This window comes from Dryas octopetala, chromosome 5 (genome assembly GCF_963921425.1).
Source record: "Dryas octopetala chromosome 5, drDryOcto1.1, whole genome shotgun sequence".
Classification (NCBI taxonomy): Eukaryota; Viridiplantae; Streptophyta; class Magnoliopsida; order Rosales; family Rosaceae; genus Dryas; species Dryas octopetala.
The window spans coordinates 10,939,926-10,955,562 of record NC_141370.1 but is presented as its reverse complement, the minus strand read 5'-3'; the positions used below and the strand labels follow the sequence as shown (position 1 = coordinate 10,955,562).

At 35.3% G+C, this 15,637-nt stretch overlaps 1 protein-coding gene and 1 pseudogene across 2 annotated transcripts; both read right to left on the bottom strand.

Moving 5' to 3' along the window:
- Positions 1-1,804: 1,804 nt before the first annotated feature.
- Positions 1,805-3,900, bottom strand: LOC147284230 (protein FAR1-RELATED SEQUENCE 5-like; annotated as a pseudogene).
- Positions 3,901-7,870: 3,970 nt separating this feature from the next.
- On the bottom strand, positions 7,871-14,160 carry LOC147284229 (P-loop containing nucleoside triphosphate hydrolases superfamily protein). Of its 2 annotated transcripts, none has more exons than XM_086245347.1 (15): positions 13,722-14,159; positions 13,567-13,638; positions 13,362-13,478; positions 13,003-13,091; positions 12,524-12,668; positions 12,324-12,419; positions 12,013-12,104; positions 11,237-11,485; positions 11,019-11,169; positions 10,476-10,538; positions 10,158-10,394; positions 9,708-9,812; positions 9,510-9,623; positions 8,623-9,232; positions 7,871-8,010 (listed from the first exon to the last, which is right to left on the bottom strand). In XM_086245347.1, the coding sequence occupies exons 1-14, from the start codon at positions 13,767-13,769 to the stop codon at positions 8,678-8,680; spliced, it is 2,133 nt and encodes a 710-aa protein (XP_086101473.1). In that variant the 5' UTR covers positions 13,770-14,159; the 3' UTR covers positions 7,871-8,010; positions 8,623-8,677. The 2 variants fall into 2 exon arrangements, with proteins under 2 accessions (XP_086101473.1, XP_086101474.1); XM_086245348.1 differs by having other exon boundaries at positions 7,883-8,022; positions 13,722-14,160.
- Between the last annotated feature and the right edge of the window lie 1,477 nt (positions 14,161-15,637).

Below are 15,637 nucleotides of genomic sequence, written 5' to 3'. Positions count from 1 at the left end.
TTATTTTATTTCTATTAGCCAGATTTTAGTGATTGATTCATTATTGCCCAGATTTCAAAAGTAGAAAAAATAGACTTTTATGCAATACCCATTGTTGTGCTTAGATGTTCCTTAGGACACAATTGATTGAGTACATAATTAATTGGGTTGTTTTGTGTTTGCCATGACTTTACAGAGGAAGGATGACAACAAGAACAAACAAAAAGGACCAGGAAGGGATGCAACCCAGCTCAAAAAGAGACTAAAGCTTGAATGAAAATGCAAAAGAGAATTCTTTGTTACACAAGAATTCCCAATACGAAAAGTGTGAGACTTCTCTGTTTATAGCAAAGGGAGGATTACAGTTCTGTTACATTAGATAAGATTGGTCTGAGCCATACATAAACCAAATTTAGTTAATTATTTGGAACTTGCTGATCTTGGTGTATTGTCGTGCTGTTGCTGATGTTGTGGGAAATAAAAGATTAAAAAAAAAAAACTGTTGTTTTTCAGGTGTATGTGACCTTGTAATTTATTACTGCCATGGATGTTGTGGGCTGTTTTTACTAACATAACATCTTGCTCCTTCAATGAAGATGTAGAGTTACTCTGAAGCCAACCAAATTGAAAGAAAAATCTTGAAATCCTTCATTACTCTTAATTCACCATGTGCAAATGATTCAATTTTGAAACCCTTCATATATGATCAAACACTGCTACTTAAAAATGTTGCATTAATTTATAGTAGACTACTAAACAAAGTGAAATGTCTTGGCCCCAGAACTTTCACAGATTCTAAAAAACACATCTGCAGATCTTACGACTCTCAAGTAGCAAAAGAGAAGAAACAATTAAAAAACAGTGAATTATAGCAAATAAATATGCAGTTCCAATATAACCCAATTGGCCAAATGATACTTCAAAAAGAAAAGAAGCAATATCCATCTTCATACAAAAGGAAATGAGAGCAAATTCATCTTATAAATGAGCTAAATTTGGCCAAATGACATATTAAAAAGAAAAAGAGCATCCTTTTCCTATACAAAAATGTAATTTTGGCCACTTAGAATCAAAATGAGCACATCGAGGAACACTCCTATCCCAAAAAACAGATTAAACTCAAGGCCGCTTTAGCATTCCAAATCCTTGGAATTGGTTCAAACCAATGAAAGACGAATCCTACATCACAGATTAAATGATATCATATTATAACCAAAATTCATCAATATGACCATTAACGTACATATAATAACAACATGACTCAAACGACTCAAACCTGAGGGAAGTTAGTTGATTCTCCAAATATATAATTTGCACTCAAAGTTCTAGATGAATCCTAGTGTATGATAAAAAGATCTCATGTTAGTTTTAACAAAATAATGAGAGCAAAAGTGCAATCGCAGGAAAAATAAAAATATCTCATGCTTTTTCATGTAATATTCCACATTTAGGCCTACTGATATGGGTCGAAAGCTTTCATTATATGTATGAACTTTGGGTCAAATTAATTATGATTTAATAAAAAAATAATTCTTAATTGTGTAAATGTAAATTGAACTTCATGTAATACCTGTCTTAAGGAAGACACTTGATCATTCCCTTGAAGCATGCGTGTAAAGCTAAAGTTAGGATGTCCAAAAGTATGGCTTGAAAGAGGTAAACCACTGATGATTTCTTGATTAGGTTCCCCTACAAAGGTAATTATTAGTAAATCAAATTGATCATACCAACAAAAATTAGTTAAGTTATTAATTTATATAAAAATAAAAAAAAATTCTTACCAGAGTTCATGGTGCTAGTAGGCTTTGAAATTTGTGAGGAACTTTCAACTCTTGAATTTTTCCTTTTTCTTTTCTCTAGATGGCTTTTTAATCTGGCATTTTTCATGCCTTTTGTCCTCACAATTGGGGGATTCAACACTGGGGATTTATCAAGAGGCACATCACAAAGATTTTGGTCACCAACATTGTTCAAATTTTCCATCATCTTTGCAATCTCCATATCACATTCAAGTAACTTCATGGCCTCTCCTAACTTTTGTTTAACAACCCTTGTTCCTGAATCACACAATGAGGCTATACTGACAACATTGTTTACTTCATGCATCAACTCACTTAGGCGCAATGATTGCACAGACCTTGCCTTCTTATAAGATGACTCACATAAATCACTGCTCACCACAATCCCTTTCTTGGCCCCTTTAGTCCATCTCTTCAATATGTACTGAGTTGGTATGCTTGTGAAATTCTTGGTATCTAACACTTTTAAGGCATGGCGACACAATAATCCCATGGATTCAAATAGCTTACATGAGCAAGAAATCTTAGAGGTAGTAGAGTTAAATTGAATCATGTAAACTCTTTGATGATCTTCTTCAATTGCTTCATAAACATGTTCATCACCATTATTACAAACTTCCATCATCCTTACCTCAAAGCAACCCATAAGCTCTTTTTCAAAGCGTTTAAACATTTTAATGGTGTACTCACTAGCTGCTTGTTTAAAGATACCACTCTTTGCTTTAAGATGAGGCATGCCATTTCTACAACGAAAGTCCTCTTCCAACTCCGCTAATCGCATTTCTTCTGTTTTGTGCTCATATTGTTGCACAAAACTAGTGAGTTTCATGGTCTTTGTAGATATTTGATTGAAGATATTGTTTGTGCTCTCACTCCGCTGGGTGGATTTAAAATTAGCTGAGAATGTATCTAAGCTAAAGATATGACACCATTTTTGTCGGAGTGAATACAACTTATTCAGCCATGAATGATTCTCAAGCTTGAACTTTTTAATCATGTCATCCCATGCAACTTGAAATTCAGCTTCATTAGAACAACCATAAAAGCATTTGTTGAAATGCTTCTTAAACTCGGGATTAGCATAATATCCAGCAAGTTGGTTTGCAGCCTTTTTAGAGATATGCCAAGTGCATAGTCGATGGCTTGCTTGTGGAAACACAATTGGTATTGCTTTTGCCATCGCTTTATCCTCATCTGTGAAAATAGATTTCGGTTGTTTATTTCCCATTGCTTCCAAAAAAGTTTCAAATAACCAAACAAATGAAGGAGTGCTTTCATCCAATAGAAAAGCACAACCAAATAAGACATTCTTCCAGTGATGATTGACTCCCACAAATGGAGCACAAATTAAATTGTATTTGTTGGTTCGGAAGGTAGTATCAAAGCAAACAACATCTCCAAAGCAATCATAGTCTAACTTTGATCTGCCATCTCTCCAAAAGAAGTTTGTCAACCGATTAAATTGATCCACTTGAACGCTATAGAAAAAATTAGGATCCTCTGCTTGCTTATGCTTAAAATAATTAATCAAACTTTGTCCATCTCCTCCTTCAAACATTTCCTCCTTCTTCCTTTGCAAAAAATTTTGGCAATCCTTCTTAGTAAACCCAAGATGCTCAGCGCCACCAACTTCTTTTGCCATGTATGAGTATGATTTTGTTGGCCTTATACCAGCATCAACCATAGAAGAAATAACATTTGCATGAGCCTTAGGTATTTTTCGACTTGATTTGAGAAACTGTCTCTCTTCGGGTTTAGCAAACTCATGATTATGATTTGGATTAATGTGAGTTATCTTCCATACACCATCATCCACAGTGAATCGAATTAAAGCCTTACAACCTGTTCTTGTATCCAATTTTTGCACCGTATTCACTTCATATATATCATCATAAAAACCTTCTTTTGAGCACAAATAATCCCGTTGACGGATATCCCTCTGCGCATCTCTTCGAATATTCCCTTTACGAATGCTAAAACCTTTCTTCAATGCATAACTATTGCATAGATTGTAAGCTTCCACTTCACTGCCAACCTTCATTCCCACTTTCAAGTCATCACTTTCAAATAAAACTTCCTCATCATTTATTTCTATTACTTTCTTTTCACAATCAGATTCCATTAGCAAATCAACCACCTGATCATATAATTATAATCATACTTCTATTGCATATAGAAAAAATAATAGAATGAAAAAGGTAATCAATTAATAACAGTAAATACCAGCAATCATAGCTATAAATAAAACTAAAAAATTCTTAATCACGACCATGGCAACCTAGTACACTAAAATACAAGAAAAATAACCCAACACACAAAGAAAACAGAGCCCATCAATGCAATCCAATAGCTTACAAAAAAAATGAAGAGTAGAAAAAATAAAACTTCTTATGGGTGAAGTGACTGAATAAATCAAACCCACTACATAAATCACAATAAAAAAAGTATCTTAAACATTGAAATACAAAAAAAAAAAAAAAATCACGCCCAAATAAAAGCAGAGGATGAAACCTAGTAGTTTAGGAACAAAAAAAATTGAAGAGCAGATCAAAAAATCATACCTATTGTGTTGGGCGGAGTGATTGAATAGAAAAAAGAGGAGCTTGAGTAGATTAACTGAAGAGAAAAATAGTAGGGTAGAGACTAGAGAGAGTGATGGAGGAGACTGTAGAACAAAGGGTTTTGCTTTGGAAGCCTGGAAGGAGAAGAGGCGCGAGAGATGAGCGCGGGAGAGAAAAATTGATCTGCCTTTTGTCTTTTCAGGAATTTTTTGAGTTAAAATATTGTGTAATAAATTAAATAAAAATTAAACTTAGGTATTACAGGTGTCACATTTTTATTGGTTTGTGACACCAGGTCAGATTGTTGACCTGGCACCACAGTTACAGGCAAGTTCTTCTCTCCATTCATACATACACTTCTAATTTATAGTGGCTAAATTATCAAATTATCAGAAGTGGCTAAATTATCAATTCCGCTTAAAATTTTGGAAAATAAAATTTATAAAAATTGGATATTTTAGATTCTTTTAAAGAGAGGCATCTCATATATATTTTTTTTTTCAATTTATATGTCATTCATACATTCATATATTCAACACTAAAAAATAAAAAAAAAATTTTATCAAATAAAATAATAACACATAAAATAGGATACAAATGTTAAAAAAAAAAAAAATAGAACAATTAACATTATTAGTCATTCATATAATAATTCTAGTTAAATGCATTCGTCTTATCAAAATTATTTTGACACTAACATAACCTATTTATTATTTGTATCAACAAATTATGTCATATATAAAATTTGCGCCAAGTAATAATCAATTCAAACTCACTAACATTATATTGAGACATGTTATTGTGTTAGGATAAAATTTCTCATCCATTTACTTTCAGAAACTACTAGACTGGTGCAAATGGTATCTGTGAAGCATGGCCATTGTGACTTTTGCAAATCGGCATCACTCGATATAGATATTAATGCAATCGAGTAGAGTTATTCAGAGAAAGGCTTTCTTATATTTTACACACTTGAATTTTAGGTTGATTTTACTTTACCACTTAAAAGAAAATTGTGTCAATTTACCATCTAAATTTAAAATTTGTTGCAATGTGCAGTCTTTGTCCAATTCCGTCACTTTTTTCGTTAAAAATAAAGGTGTATTGATCTTTTTAAATCAATTTTATCATTTATGGGATATTTGGTCTTTTTAGATCCCCATTAGATATGTTTAAGAGTGATACTATTTATACCCTAAAATATTCTTTCCATACCCAAAATTTCCAAGTTTACCCATAAATACAATTTCAAAAAGTTAGAGTTTAGTTCTTATTACATTTTTTCTTTAGACTAAACTTTATGGGTTTGTATTTTTTTTTTTTTTTCTAAATAAAGCCCTTTGACCACTGCTACGTCAAAGAAATGTCATCATTTTTTATTTTTTGAGGGTATAGAGTACGAATTCACCTTATATCGATATAAAATGAAATTTGTGGAGATTGCATATTAAGTTTCAACTAAAAAATTTTAGACGGAACTCAAAATCTCAGAATTAAAACCCAACATAAAGTCAACAAACCAATATCGAAGACTCGAAGAAGAAGCAAAAATGCATTGTCGACTCTAAAGTTTAAGTTGGTAAAGTGTAAAAAACCCTTATGGTGTGTTTGGATGGAGGAAAAAAACTCGGAATTTAAACAAAACTCAGCATTTAAGAAATTACATGCTCTAATTTCTTTGTTTGGGTCAATCAATACAGAATTTTGTAAATTCTAGGTGGAAAAAAACTTGGGATTTGAAGGCTGTAAATTCCAACTTTAAATTCCACCTAAATTGGTGTCATTTTCAAAATTTCAATTTTTACAAAAGAAAAATAAGTCATGTCGACATGGTCGACACTACCACCACTACCGCCAATGTCACCACCACTAACACCACCACCCCCGCCACCACCCCCGCTGCTGCCGCCACCACCACCACCACCACCACCATCACCGTCACCGCCACCACCACCATCACCACCACCACCACCACCGCCACCACCATCACCGTCACCCCCACCACCCCCGCCACCACCGTCGCTGTTGCTGCCGCCACCACCACCACCACCACCAACACCTAGACTGCTCACCACCGTCGCTGCCACCACCACCACCACTATCACCGTCACCGCCGCCACCACCATCACCGCCATTGCCGACACCACCACCACCGCCGCCACTGCCAACACCCCAATTTTAGCCACCACCAATTCTCCCACCGTGTGGGCCATCACCCCTACCAATATGGTCAACTCACCATAAACATCATTTTTATTGTTGCCACCATCACCATCACTCTTTTGAATTGATGCATCAAAAATTAAAACTACCATAAATTCCGTATTTAAATTCTATTATGTTTACATGTTATCCAAACAAGAGAATCTACATATTCTAGAATTTTAAATCACATCGTTTTAAATTCCGTCATTTGTGAATTCCTTAGTAATTTCAAACTACTTCATCCAAACGCACCATTAGAGAATTGGCCTTAGTTCAGAGTCTGGTGCCATTGGCTTTGTCTTTCCGAATTGCACTTATATCACTTTTCAGCTTTGTTTGAGCCCTGTTATTTACTATTCCAAACCAAACTGGACTGGAATAGGATCTCTACATTTTTTTTTTATACCAACTAATAATAATAAACAAATCCATTATCTCCTCCCACAAGTTACGCTTAGGATTTGCTTTCTGCATTTTGTACAAAACTGAAAAATAGAATGAATACATTGAATTGACCAGAGAAAATGAAGACATAGCATCAATTCATTGCTCAAAAAAGAAAAACAAACGAAAAGGCTTTCCTATGAACTTTTGTATATTGGAAAAGCAAACTGCACTTTCTTTACCCAAATGAAAAAGAAAAAGTAAAAGCCAAAAGTATCAACTATGCTGCAGTTTTTCTCGAGACCTAAAAAAAAAAGAGAACTTACAAGTTTGAAAAAAGCAATAAATATACAAAGAACAGTAGTGATAAAGAACCCAAGAAGAAGAGTTTTCATTAGGAAAAAGTAAAAGTTCAATTCTCTGTTCTTCAAAAGAGGAAGGTATTCTATGCTACAGGTTTTGCTTAGCATTGTGCAGAATTTCACAATTAGTTTTCATTTACTGTAGATAGTAAGGTTGGCCCTTATGGCGTGTTTATAACATATATACACATCACTAGAAACTACATTCCGCAAGTTTATGTGTCAGAACATACGTATTTAACTACCTCTCTTTCATTTCTCTTCTTCCTCATATCCACTCTACCTCTTTGCACAAAGTGGTAAACCAAAAAGAAATCAATTGCCAAGTTCACCTACAGAGACCCCAACACTACTACACATGTACAAACGGGGGAAGTAGAGAGGGTAAAGAACAAGACAAGGAAAGAGGAGGTGAAAACAGAATATAACAAGGTTAAAAACGATTGGAACTTGGAAGGGTGTCTTCTGGGGTTGGAGTTCTGGGAACCAAAAGAAATTTACCCTGTAGTAGTAAATGGAAGAATATGGGATAAAACTGTTTGAGGTTTCAATATTGTGAACCCGTACTTTGAGCTGAGAATATAAGGACCTTGTTTTAATGGGGTGTATCCATATCTTGAGTATACACTGTTGCCTATAAATCTGACTTGGCTGCTACTCATTCCAACAGGACCGTTGTAGAGATGTTGCCACTTGCCTCAAAGCACTATTCCATCCATCCTGTGTGAAAGGCTAGTTCAACTTAGAAATATAGGAATTATATTGCAATACAATTGAAAAGAGTGATAACGTAAGTGTTGCAGCACCTAAAACGCAAATAGAATAGGATTTTGATCGATACAAGGATGGCAGTAATCTATAGGCCATTTGGGACGTCTAAAACAGACAATGATCATGATTTAATCTCAAGTTTGACTAGATCTCATATTTGATCTAGTCAAACTTCTAACCCTTGACCCTCTTCCTTTTCCAGTTCCATGGCCGGTCGAATTTTCAGAACATTGTTTTTAGCATATATCTTCTTCTGTTGTGCAAAAAGGAAATCAAGGAAGATGATACTAAAATGACTATCATGACTCAACATTGTTTTTAGCATATATCTTCTTCTGTTGTGCAAAAAGGAAATCAAGGAAGATGATACTAAAATGACTATCATGACTCATCTGCTTACTCAGATATAGGACTCATAACAACAGAACTCCCCACCACCCAAAGATAAACAATCTTCTTTGTAGTCTAACAGTTAAAAGACAGCCCCAAGAATTTTTGTGACAAGAAACACCACAGCAAACAAAACAAAAGAAAAGGTACCAGTATAATATGTGCAAGTACCTTGTTCTGCTTGTCAAGATCAATACTGAGAGATGAAGTTGCCATACAGAGTTTGCTATAAAGTGAAACTTGAGTTCTCTATCACTGGATATGATTTTTGCGAATCTTGAGTATGTTTATCAAGATTGCCAAACAACGAACTTGGCCTGCCACCAAACCAGTGCTCACTACTTGTCCTCAGCCTCATACATGCTGAAGGGGAATGGTCATGAGACAATAAGTAGTAGGAGCTATGGTGCTCTTCCCTGCTAAAAGAATGACCTAAATCCAAATTCCCCCAGGGGAATGACCTCAAACCAAAGTCCTGAGAGTGCTGAAAGATGCAAGATGATCTAGAATACGACTGCCCCATGACACGACAATGACTGGAAGAAGCATATCTGCCATGAGCTAAATCTGGTGACTGCTCCCTAGCAGAAAGGCCAAGATGGGGTGTCATCGTCCAGTCTTCTATTGTTATTCCCTGCTTAGTTGCAAGGTCCAAGATCTGTCTCTCATCAAGTCCTAAGCCCATAAGCAAGTCCCACGTGTTTCTCAGTGCTTCCCGTTGGTTGTTAATGACTTGATCCCTCATTGCCATTTCAAACTGAAGCTCAGTATTAGCCATTCCCTATAGAAATGAAGTAAAATTGTTAGGCCTAAAAGATTGATTTAGCATACCAATGCCACTCATAGGAGTTAACAGTCATCTTTTCTTATATTAGTTACTAACTATCTATAAGAAAATTTCTGTCATCTATATAAGATAAACATCTATATCATGAGAACATAACAATTTCACCAATGATTTTCAAAACCTTTCCTATTCAACTAAAAAGAATGGCTTCCCAATTTACTTTGTCAAGAAAAATATAATTATATTCAGTCTGACTTTACTATCAACTCACCAAGAGCCTGTATTGACTAAGAATGCGCAAGTACGTTTTATTTCCATTGTTACTAATGGCCTCCTCAATCATATTTTGGAGTTGACATCGATGCTTCTCATTTGCTTCAATTTCCTACAAAACGTACAGTTGGAAATAAGATCAGAAGCTGACAAAAGTTGTAACGTTTGTGAGTCCTAGTACAAACTGAGAGATTACCGTCTTGTAATTGACACCAGCTTCATCATTTTCACGGATGTTATCTAAAATGACTTGCCGCCTTGCCCTCAAAGTCTCTACAACTTCTGCATCTTTTTCATTAGCCTGTGACACAGAAAAAGTATTCCAGCATTATTTTATAATTTTTATTATCCAGAATTTCTTGCACTGAACATTTTCAATAATCATATTGAGTCCCCCAATACATAAATGTAAGAAAGAAAACATGATTTCATTTTTAGAGGCAGGAAACGAAGTAATAGTTAAATGTAATCCTCTAACTAATTCCTGTCTTTCAGGAAACCATAGGATTTTGCTAGAAGCATCCAACAGTTCAGTTTGGAAAAATCCAAACTAGGTGAGATGAATTGTAGTTGCAAAAGTCCAAATGTCATAATGTGCAGAATACATATGATATAACCTGTTACATCATGAGTGCGGCATTCTAACCTGTTGTTTTGCTATAGCATCATCAAGATGTTGGAGTTCAATGCGGTTACGAAGGTTGGTTTCCTCAAGCTCAAATGATGCCTTCTGTAGGTTTATTCGCTCCTGAACATTTTCACTAGTTTCATGGCTCAAAATATTTAACCAAGAAAGTTCGTCGTCTGCAGCTTTTTCAACTGGTTTAACACTGAGCTGTGATTCCTTTTCAGCTAGTTCTTTTTTCAATCGGCAAACCTCAATCTGTAATTTAAATATGTTATCTACCAAAAAAATAGAATTCATAAATAAAATCCTACAGATTAAACCAATTCAACCGCTTACTTGAAGACTGTCGATCATTTGTTGGTAGTCTGAAACATGAGTATCAATAGTGCCAATGTTTTTCTGTGAAGGAAACAAAATTATTCTCAAAATTTATTACATATATTACAAGTCTAGCCAGTCATGGACAACAAAAGAACTTTTTTGCACACAAATTAATCCTGACAAAAACCAAGTAATTAATGCATGGAAACCCGTAGGAAAGACACAGTTGGAAATTACAGGAATACAATATGCAGCATAGACAATTCAATTAGCAAACAACCACATGCTCCTATGAGACATTAGTGGAAAGCTGATCCACAATGTCACTTTTTAAAAAATTCTTACTAGCTGACTACCAAATGAAATCATGAATTCATGATAGCATAATAGGTCAAGTGCGCTATCATAGATTGAGAAGTGAGAACTGAATACAAGTTGTCTTCAAATCATCCAAATGGAGTACTACCTAAAAGCTAAAAGCATAAAAGCCGCAAATAACTTCCACAATCATGTGTTCTTGATCTAAATTGAATGTGTCCAGATGAAAATTTCTCTCACCTGGATGTGTGTTTTTATTTCCTTTGCTCGATCAGCATATTTCAAGGTATTCACAGTGTGATGATACTGACTGTCTACAGGGGATACAGTAGCAACCATGACTGTTTGAGAATTTCCACTCAGACCATCTTTGAGTATTCGTGTCAATTTGCTGCAAAAATAATTACATTAACTACAGTAGCAGGGAGGGCTTCAGGATAAAAATTACTATCAGGTACCTGTTGCGGTAAGGAACATAAGCAAGACCCTTCTTTTGCTGTTTCCCCAGAGCATTTATGCAGTTCGCTAAGGCAAGAAGTGAACGGTTAATATTTGCTCCATCCCTTAATTTTTGGCCTCCATTGTTTGTTTCAGAAGCTCGTTCACTGCCAGCAAGATCCACAAGTGCAAGTTTTCCTCGCATGACTTGATTCCGGTACTTATTTTTCTGTTTCCTTTTTACTTTTATTTCCAGCACTGCATGCGATCTGGTTATGGGGAGACAAATTTGTATGAATACATAAGGTTACACTAAATTTTTCAAATTTAGAGTGGTGGTGATGAAGGTGGTACAACTATGTCTAAAGCTTTGAGTGTTGTAGTAGTAGCACCCATTACTTTAAATTAATTGTACTAATATTGTAACTTCTCTGATCTGCAAATTCAATTGAAAAACTTCACCACCATTTGCAAATAAACTGCATATGCCAGACAGAATATGCTATTTCCGTTTGATGATTTAGCACATGTTTGTAACTGAAATATCCAATTTACTGTTCAGAAAGAATCATATGCAAGTAAAACCAAACACCTGACCACAGGAGGATTCATATAACCTGTTGAACAGGTACCTCAACCTAGAAAGCTATGCACCCATTGGCATTTAAGCTAAAGTAAAACAAAGTCAGAAGCATAAGGGTATTAAGGAAATCCATTTATGCAAAGCATGCTTGAAAACTCTAAATGACAACAATGATAATGATATGTCCACAGCACACAACTAAATTCAACCTACCGAGAAGATGTTGCATTAGCCTCTGTGCTTTCAGTTTTCCGTCTGCTATTCCCCAAATTTAAGAGTTCAAGAATCTTGTCAGCTGAATGAACCTGAATTAATAACAAATGTCGTAATGGATGAGTAAAAATCCTGCTCATGTAAAGACATGGTTCGTCAACTTCAATAGTATACATTAGTTCAAGAATGTAGTATAAAGGAACTACCAAATTATTGTAAACAAAATTTAAAACAAACAAAAAAAAAAAGATTGACAATTATTCATCAACAACTAAACCAGATGTGATGTGACTAAATGGCCAAGTGTGAACCTTGATACACCTCAGTCCAGCAACAACTATTCCTTGCTCTGGATCCTCTCTGAGTTCCAAATGGCCGGAAGACTTTTCAAGCAAATCATAGATAACCTAAATTTGAGGATAATTAAATATTAAACATTTTATAAGAGAGAACCATGGGCACTGTTAAAGTGTTACTAAATTAAATTTCTTAATAAAAATGCATGTCCCACTTCATTGTAGACTTCAAGATAGGAACAGGTAACTTCAAATTCATCAGAGCTCTTGTCCGTTTTGATTAGATCAAAAATGGTATGCAAACTGAGAACCATGAGTCCCGGATCATCTCGTGTCCCAACCATTGTATATGTTTTACCACTGAAAATGTATAGAGAAAAAATGTAAGACATAATGGAGGATGCAAATCCCTAAAAGAATGGTGAGATCATGAGCTCAAAAGAATGCAAGCTTTATTTTGACTTATCATGGCTCTTTTGATTGCTTGCACTTCCGGACATTGACCTCAGAACTCATATACATACTCCAAATTAATAATTTCAGTCAAGTATGCAATGTATACTTTTTCGAGTGAAGGTGAAAGACTAAGTAGCATAAAATGAAAATTGTTCAGCTGGTACAGAGACAAGTCAAGCAAAAACTTGAGAGCAGACAGGATGAAAAAATCAAAAACAAGAATATATGTTTGTAGTACCTTCCGGTTGAACCGTAAGCAAACACGGTTGCATTAAGACCATGAACAACCCCAGAGATTATGGATGATATGCATTTTGTGTAGACCTCCTGGATATATGAAACAGTGTTAGACGAATAGATCCAAATACAAGCAACCAGAGAACAGAAACTATATCTTCTCTAATGATTTTTCTACTAATACAGACTTGTACCGAAATTTCCCACCAAGGCCTGATACTAGTTTGAAGCCAGTATTACACAATAAGTTTCAATTTTTCAAGGTTCAAGCAGTATCTAGAAAATCTGTACACTAAAAAAAATCTTGATAAATAAAACTGCATAATTTGAGAGAGCAATAAGTTTCAAGATTCGATATACCAAATTAGTACAATCAGGATCAAATGCATGATCAAAACAATATTTCTTTTCCTTGGTTCGATTCTGTATGCGCTCAAGGTAGTCCTTTGACAGATCAGGATCTAATACAAGCACCTCCTACAAGTCAAAAATTCAAATATCAAATTCCACAAATTAGCATAAAACTTATGGTCAAAGACTCAAATAGTTCTAAGCCACCACAAACCTTATTGTCAATTACTCGAACAATGTCGCGGCCACGTTCTCTCTCCCTAAACCGCCTGCATTTTACAGCAACCTGTAGCGAAACGCGAGCATCAATCAAGCTGCTGAAACAAGGCAAAGCAAAGCTACGAAATTTCCAGAAATAGAAACACAAACCGTGAGCGTTGTAGCTTTCTTTGCCGCCGGAGCTCTAATGCTCGGCATGTTCGATCAACATTGATTTCTTGACCAACAGAGCTTTCAGCTTTAGCTACGAACGCTAACAAAGCCCTAAACCCTAAAACCGAAGCCCTCAGAACCAAAGAAGAGAAGAAAACAGTTGAAGAGATATCACAGGTGCTGAACGAAAAAGAAACGCAAATTTCTTGAAGCTCCAGAAATTCTCAAAATGGCTGCATTTCAAGAAACCTAGAAAACATTTTCTCGGACAATCCAAGCGCGAATCGACGAGAACCGAGAAAATGAGGAGTGATTCAACAAGCAACGCAGAAAGAACTCAAGAAGAAGACAAAAATGCCTGTGAGCTGAGAGAGAGGGGAAAAGATTCCGTGCTCTCCGGCGTATCGTACAACAGTGTCAGTGACTCAGTAATGTAAACGAGTGTCCAACTGGCGAAGCCAATTAACGCGGGTAAGTGGAAGACGACGAAGAAACGGGTGCAATAGTAAGCTGGAGAGTCGTGGACCGATCGTTGCCGTTGGTTTGGAGGGGGGCAGGATGGGGATTTTGAGATTTGTGTGGGTATGGTTGGAGAGTCGTGGTCTTCCGCTTTTGGGACAATGATTTTTATGATTGAAGAAAGTGGGTTTAAGACCCTTTTTTGGTTTGGACACAACTCCAAAGGAAAGTAGGAAACCATGTGATTGTGAATGGGATGGTAATCTTGGCTTTAAGTCGCATGCACGTGTGGGTTTGCCCCTTTTATGTCTTTTTTTTTTTTCTTCTTAAATTAATAATAATAAAAATATTTATTAAAAAAAAAAAACGTAAATCTTTATTAGGCTTTCAAACACCCATTGTAACTGTTTGTCCATTACAAGTAAATGTGGTTGTAAATGACCAAAGTAACAATCGTTACTCATGTCGTAGCCTACCTATATAGATTATGCTTAGACTAGCAAAACACTACGACCAAGAATTAACCAAAACATGTGGTAATCAACTACACAGAACCATTCATGCATATGGTTGGTATATAGACTAAACTTTATCGACCACACTCTCGTAGCACGAGAGTAAGTGAAAGCCACATAGCAACTTAGGGGACTTGATCACTCATGGTCAGTGTAGTGTTAACCACTGCCTACCTAGCACGTCAATAAGAATAGCTGGCAAAGTTTCATGCAAGTATTATTTACTCATAGTAAGTACATCTACTGTTCATGAGAACCGCATGTAGCTCAAAAAGACGACACAATCTAGTCTTCCACGTGGCAAACTCTAAAGCTATTGGCAAATGTCAATTTGGTTTGAAATTTAGTTTTAAGTCACTTACTCACTGTGGCTTAAAAATAAATATATATTTTATATAAATTTTTAAGTGAAATTTACAATTTTTGTGACTTTTAGCTAATTTTCTTTTTTGTTTCAAGGTCTTAAATTTTGACTTGTATCTCATTCAATATGTTATGGTCGGAAATGTTCCTACCATGTGTAAGATTAAGATTCGATCTATATCATTGGTTCTTTCTGATAGGAAGGCATGCCATCAAGTAAATTCATACTTGGACAAATACTAAATGATAAAAAAGAATAAAAAAACAAATAAAGTAAAATAAAAATAAAATGGATCAAGCGATTGTTAGCTAAGGAACCAACTCAGCTAGAGTTTTTTTTTTTTGCCTAGGTATTCTAGGACTTTCAGTGTTTAGATCTAATTGTTACTGTATTTGTAAATTTAAAAGTGCTAATCGTAAAGGTGAGAGTGAGAAGGCTTAAATAAAAACAATAAATCTTGGTAAAAAAAAAAAAAAAAAGGTAAACCTGATCACATCCAAATTTGGCTGGTAGTTCTTACTACAAATCAAGCCATAAATATGAATAAGAGATCATAATGAGCTGATGATTAAATA

Coding starts and splice junctions, on each gene's coding strand:
- LOC147284229 (XM_086245348.1), bottom strand. CDS start 13,769: ATGCCGAGCATTAGAGCTCCGGCGGCAAAGAAAGCTACAACGCTCACG. Junction 13,639..13,721: donor AGAAAGCTACAACGCTCACG/GTTTGTGTTTCT, acceptor GTTTCGCTACAG/GTTGCTGTAAAATGCAGGCG. Junction 11,486..12,012: donor GCTAATGCAACATCTTCTCG/GTAGGTTGAATT, acceptor CCCCATAACCAG/ATCGCATGCAGTGCTGGAAA.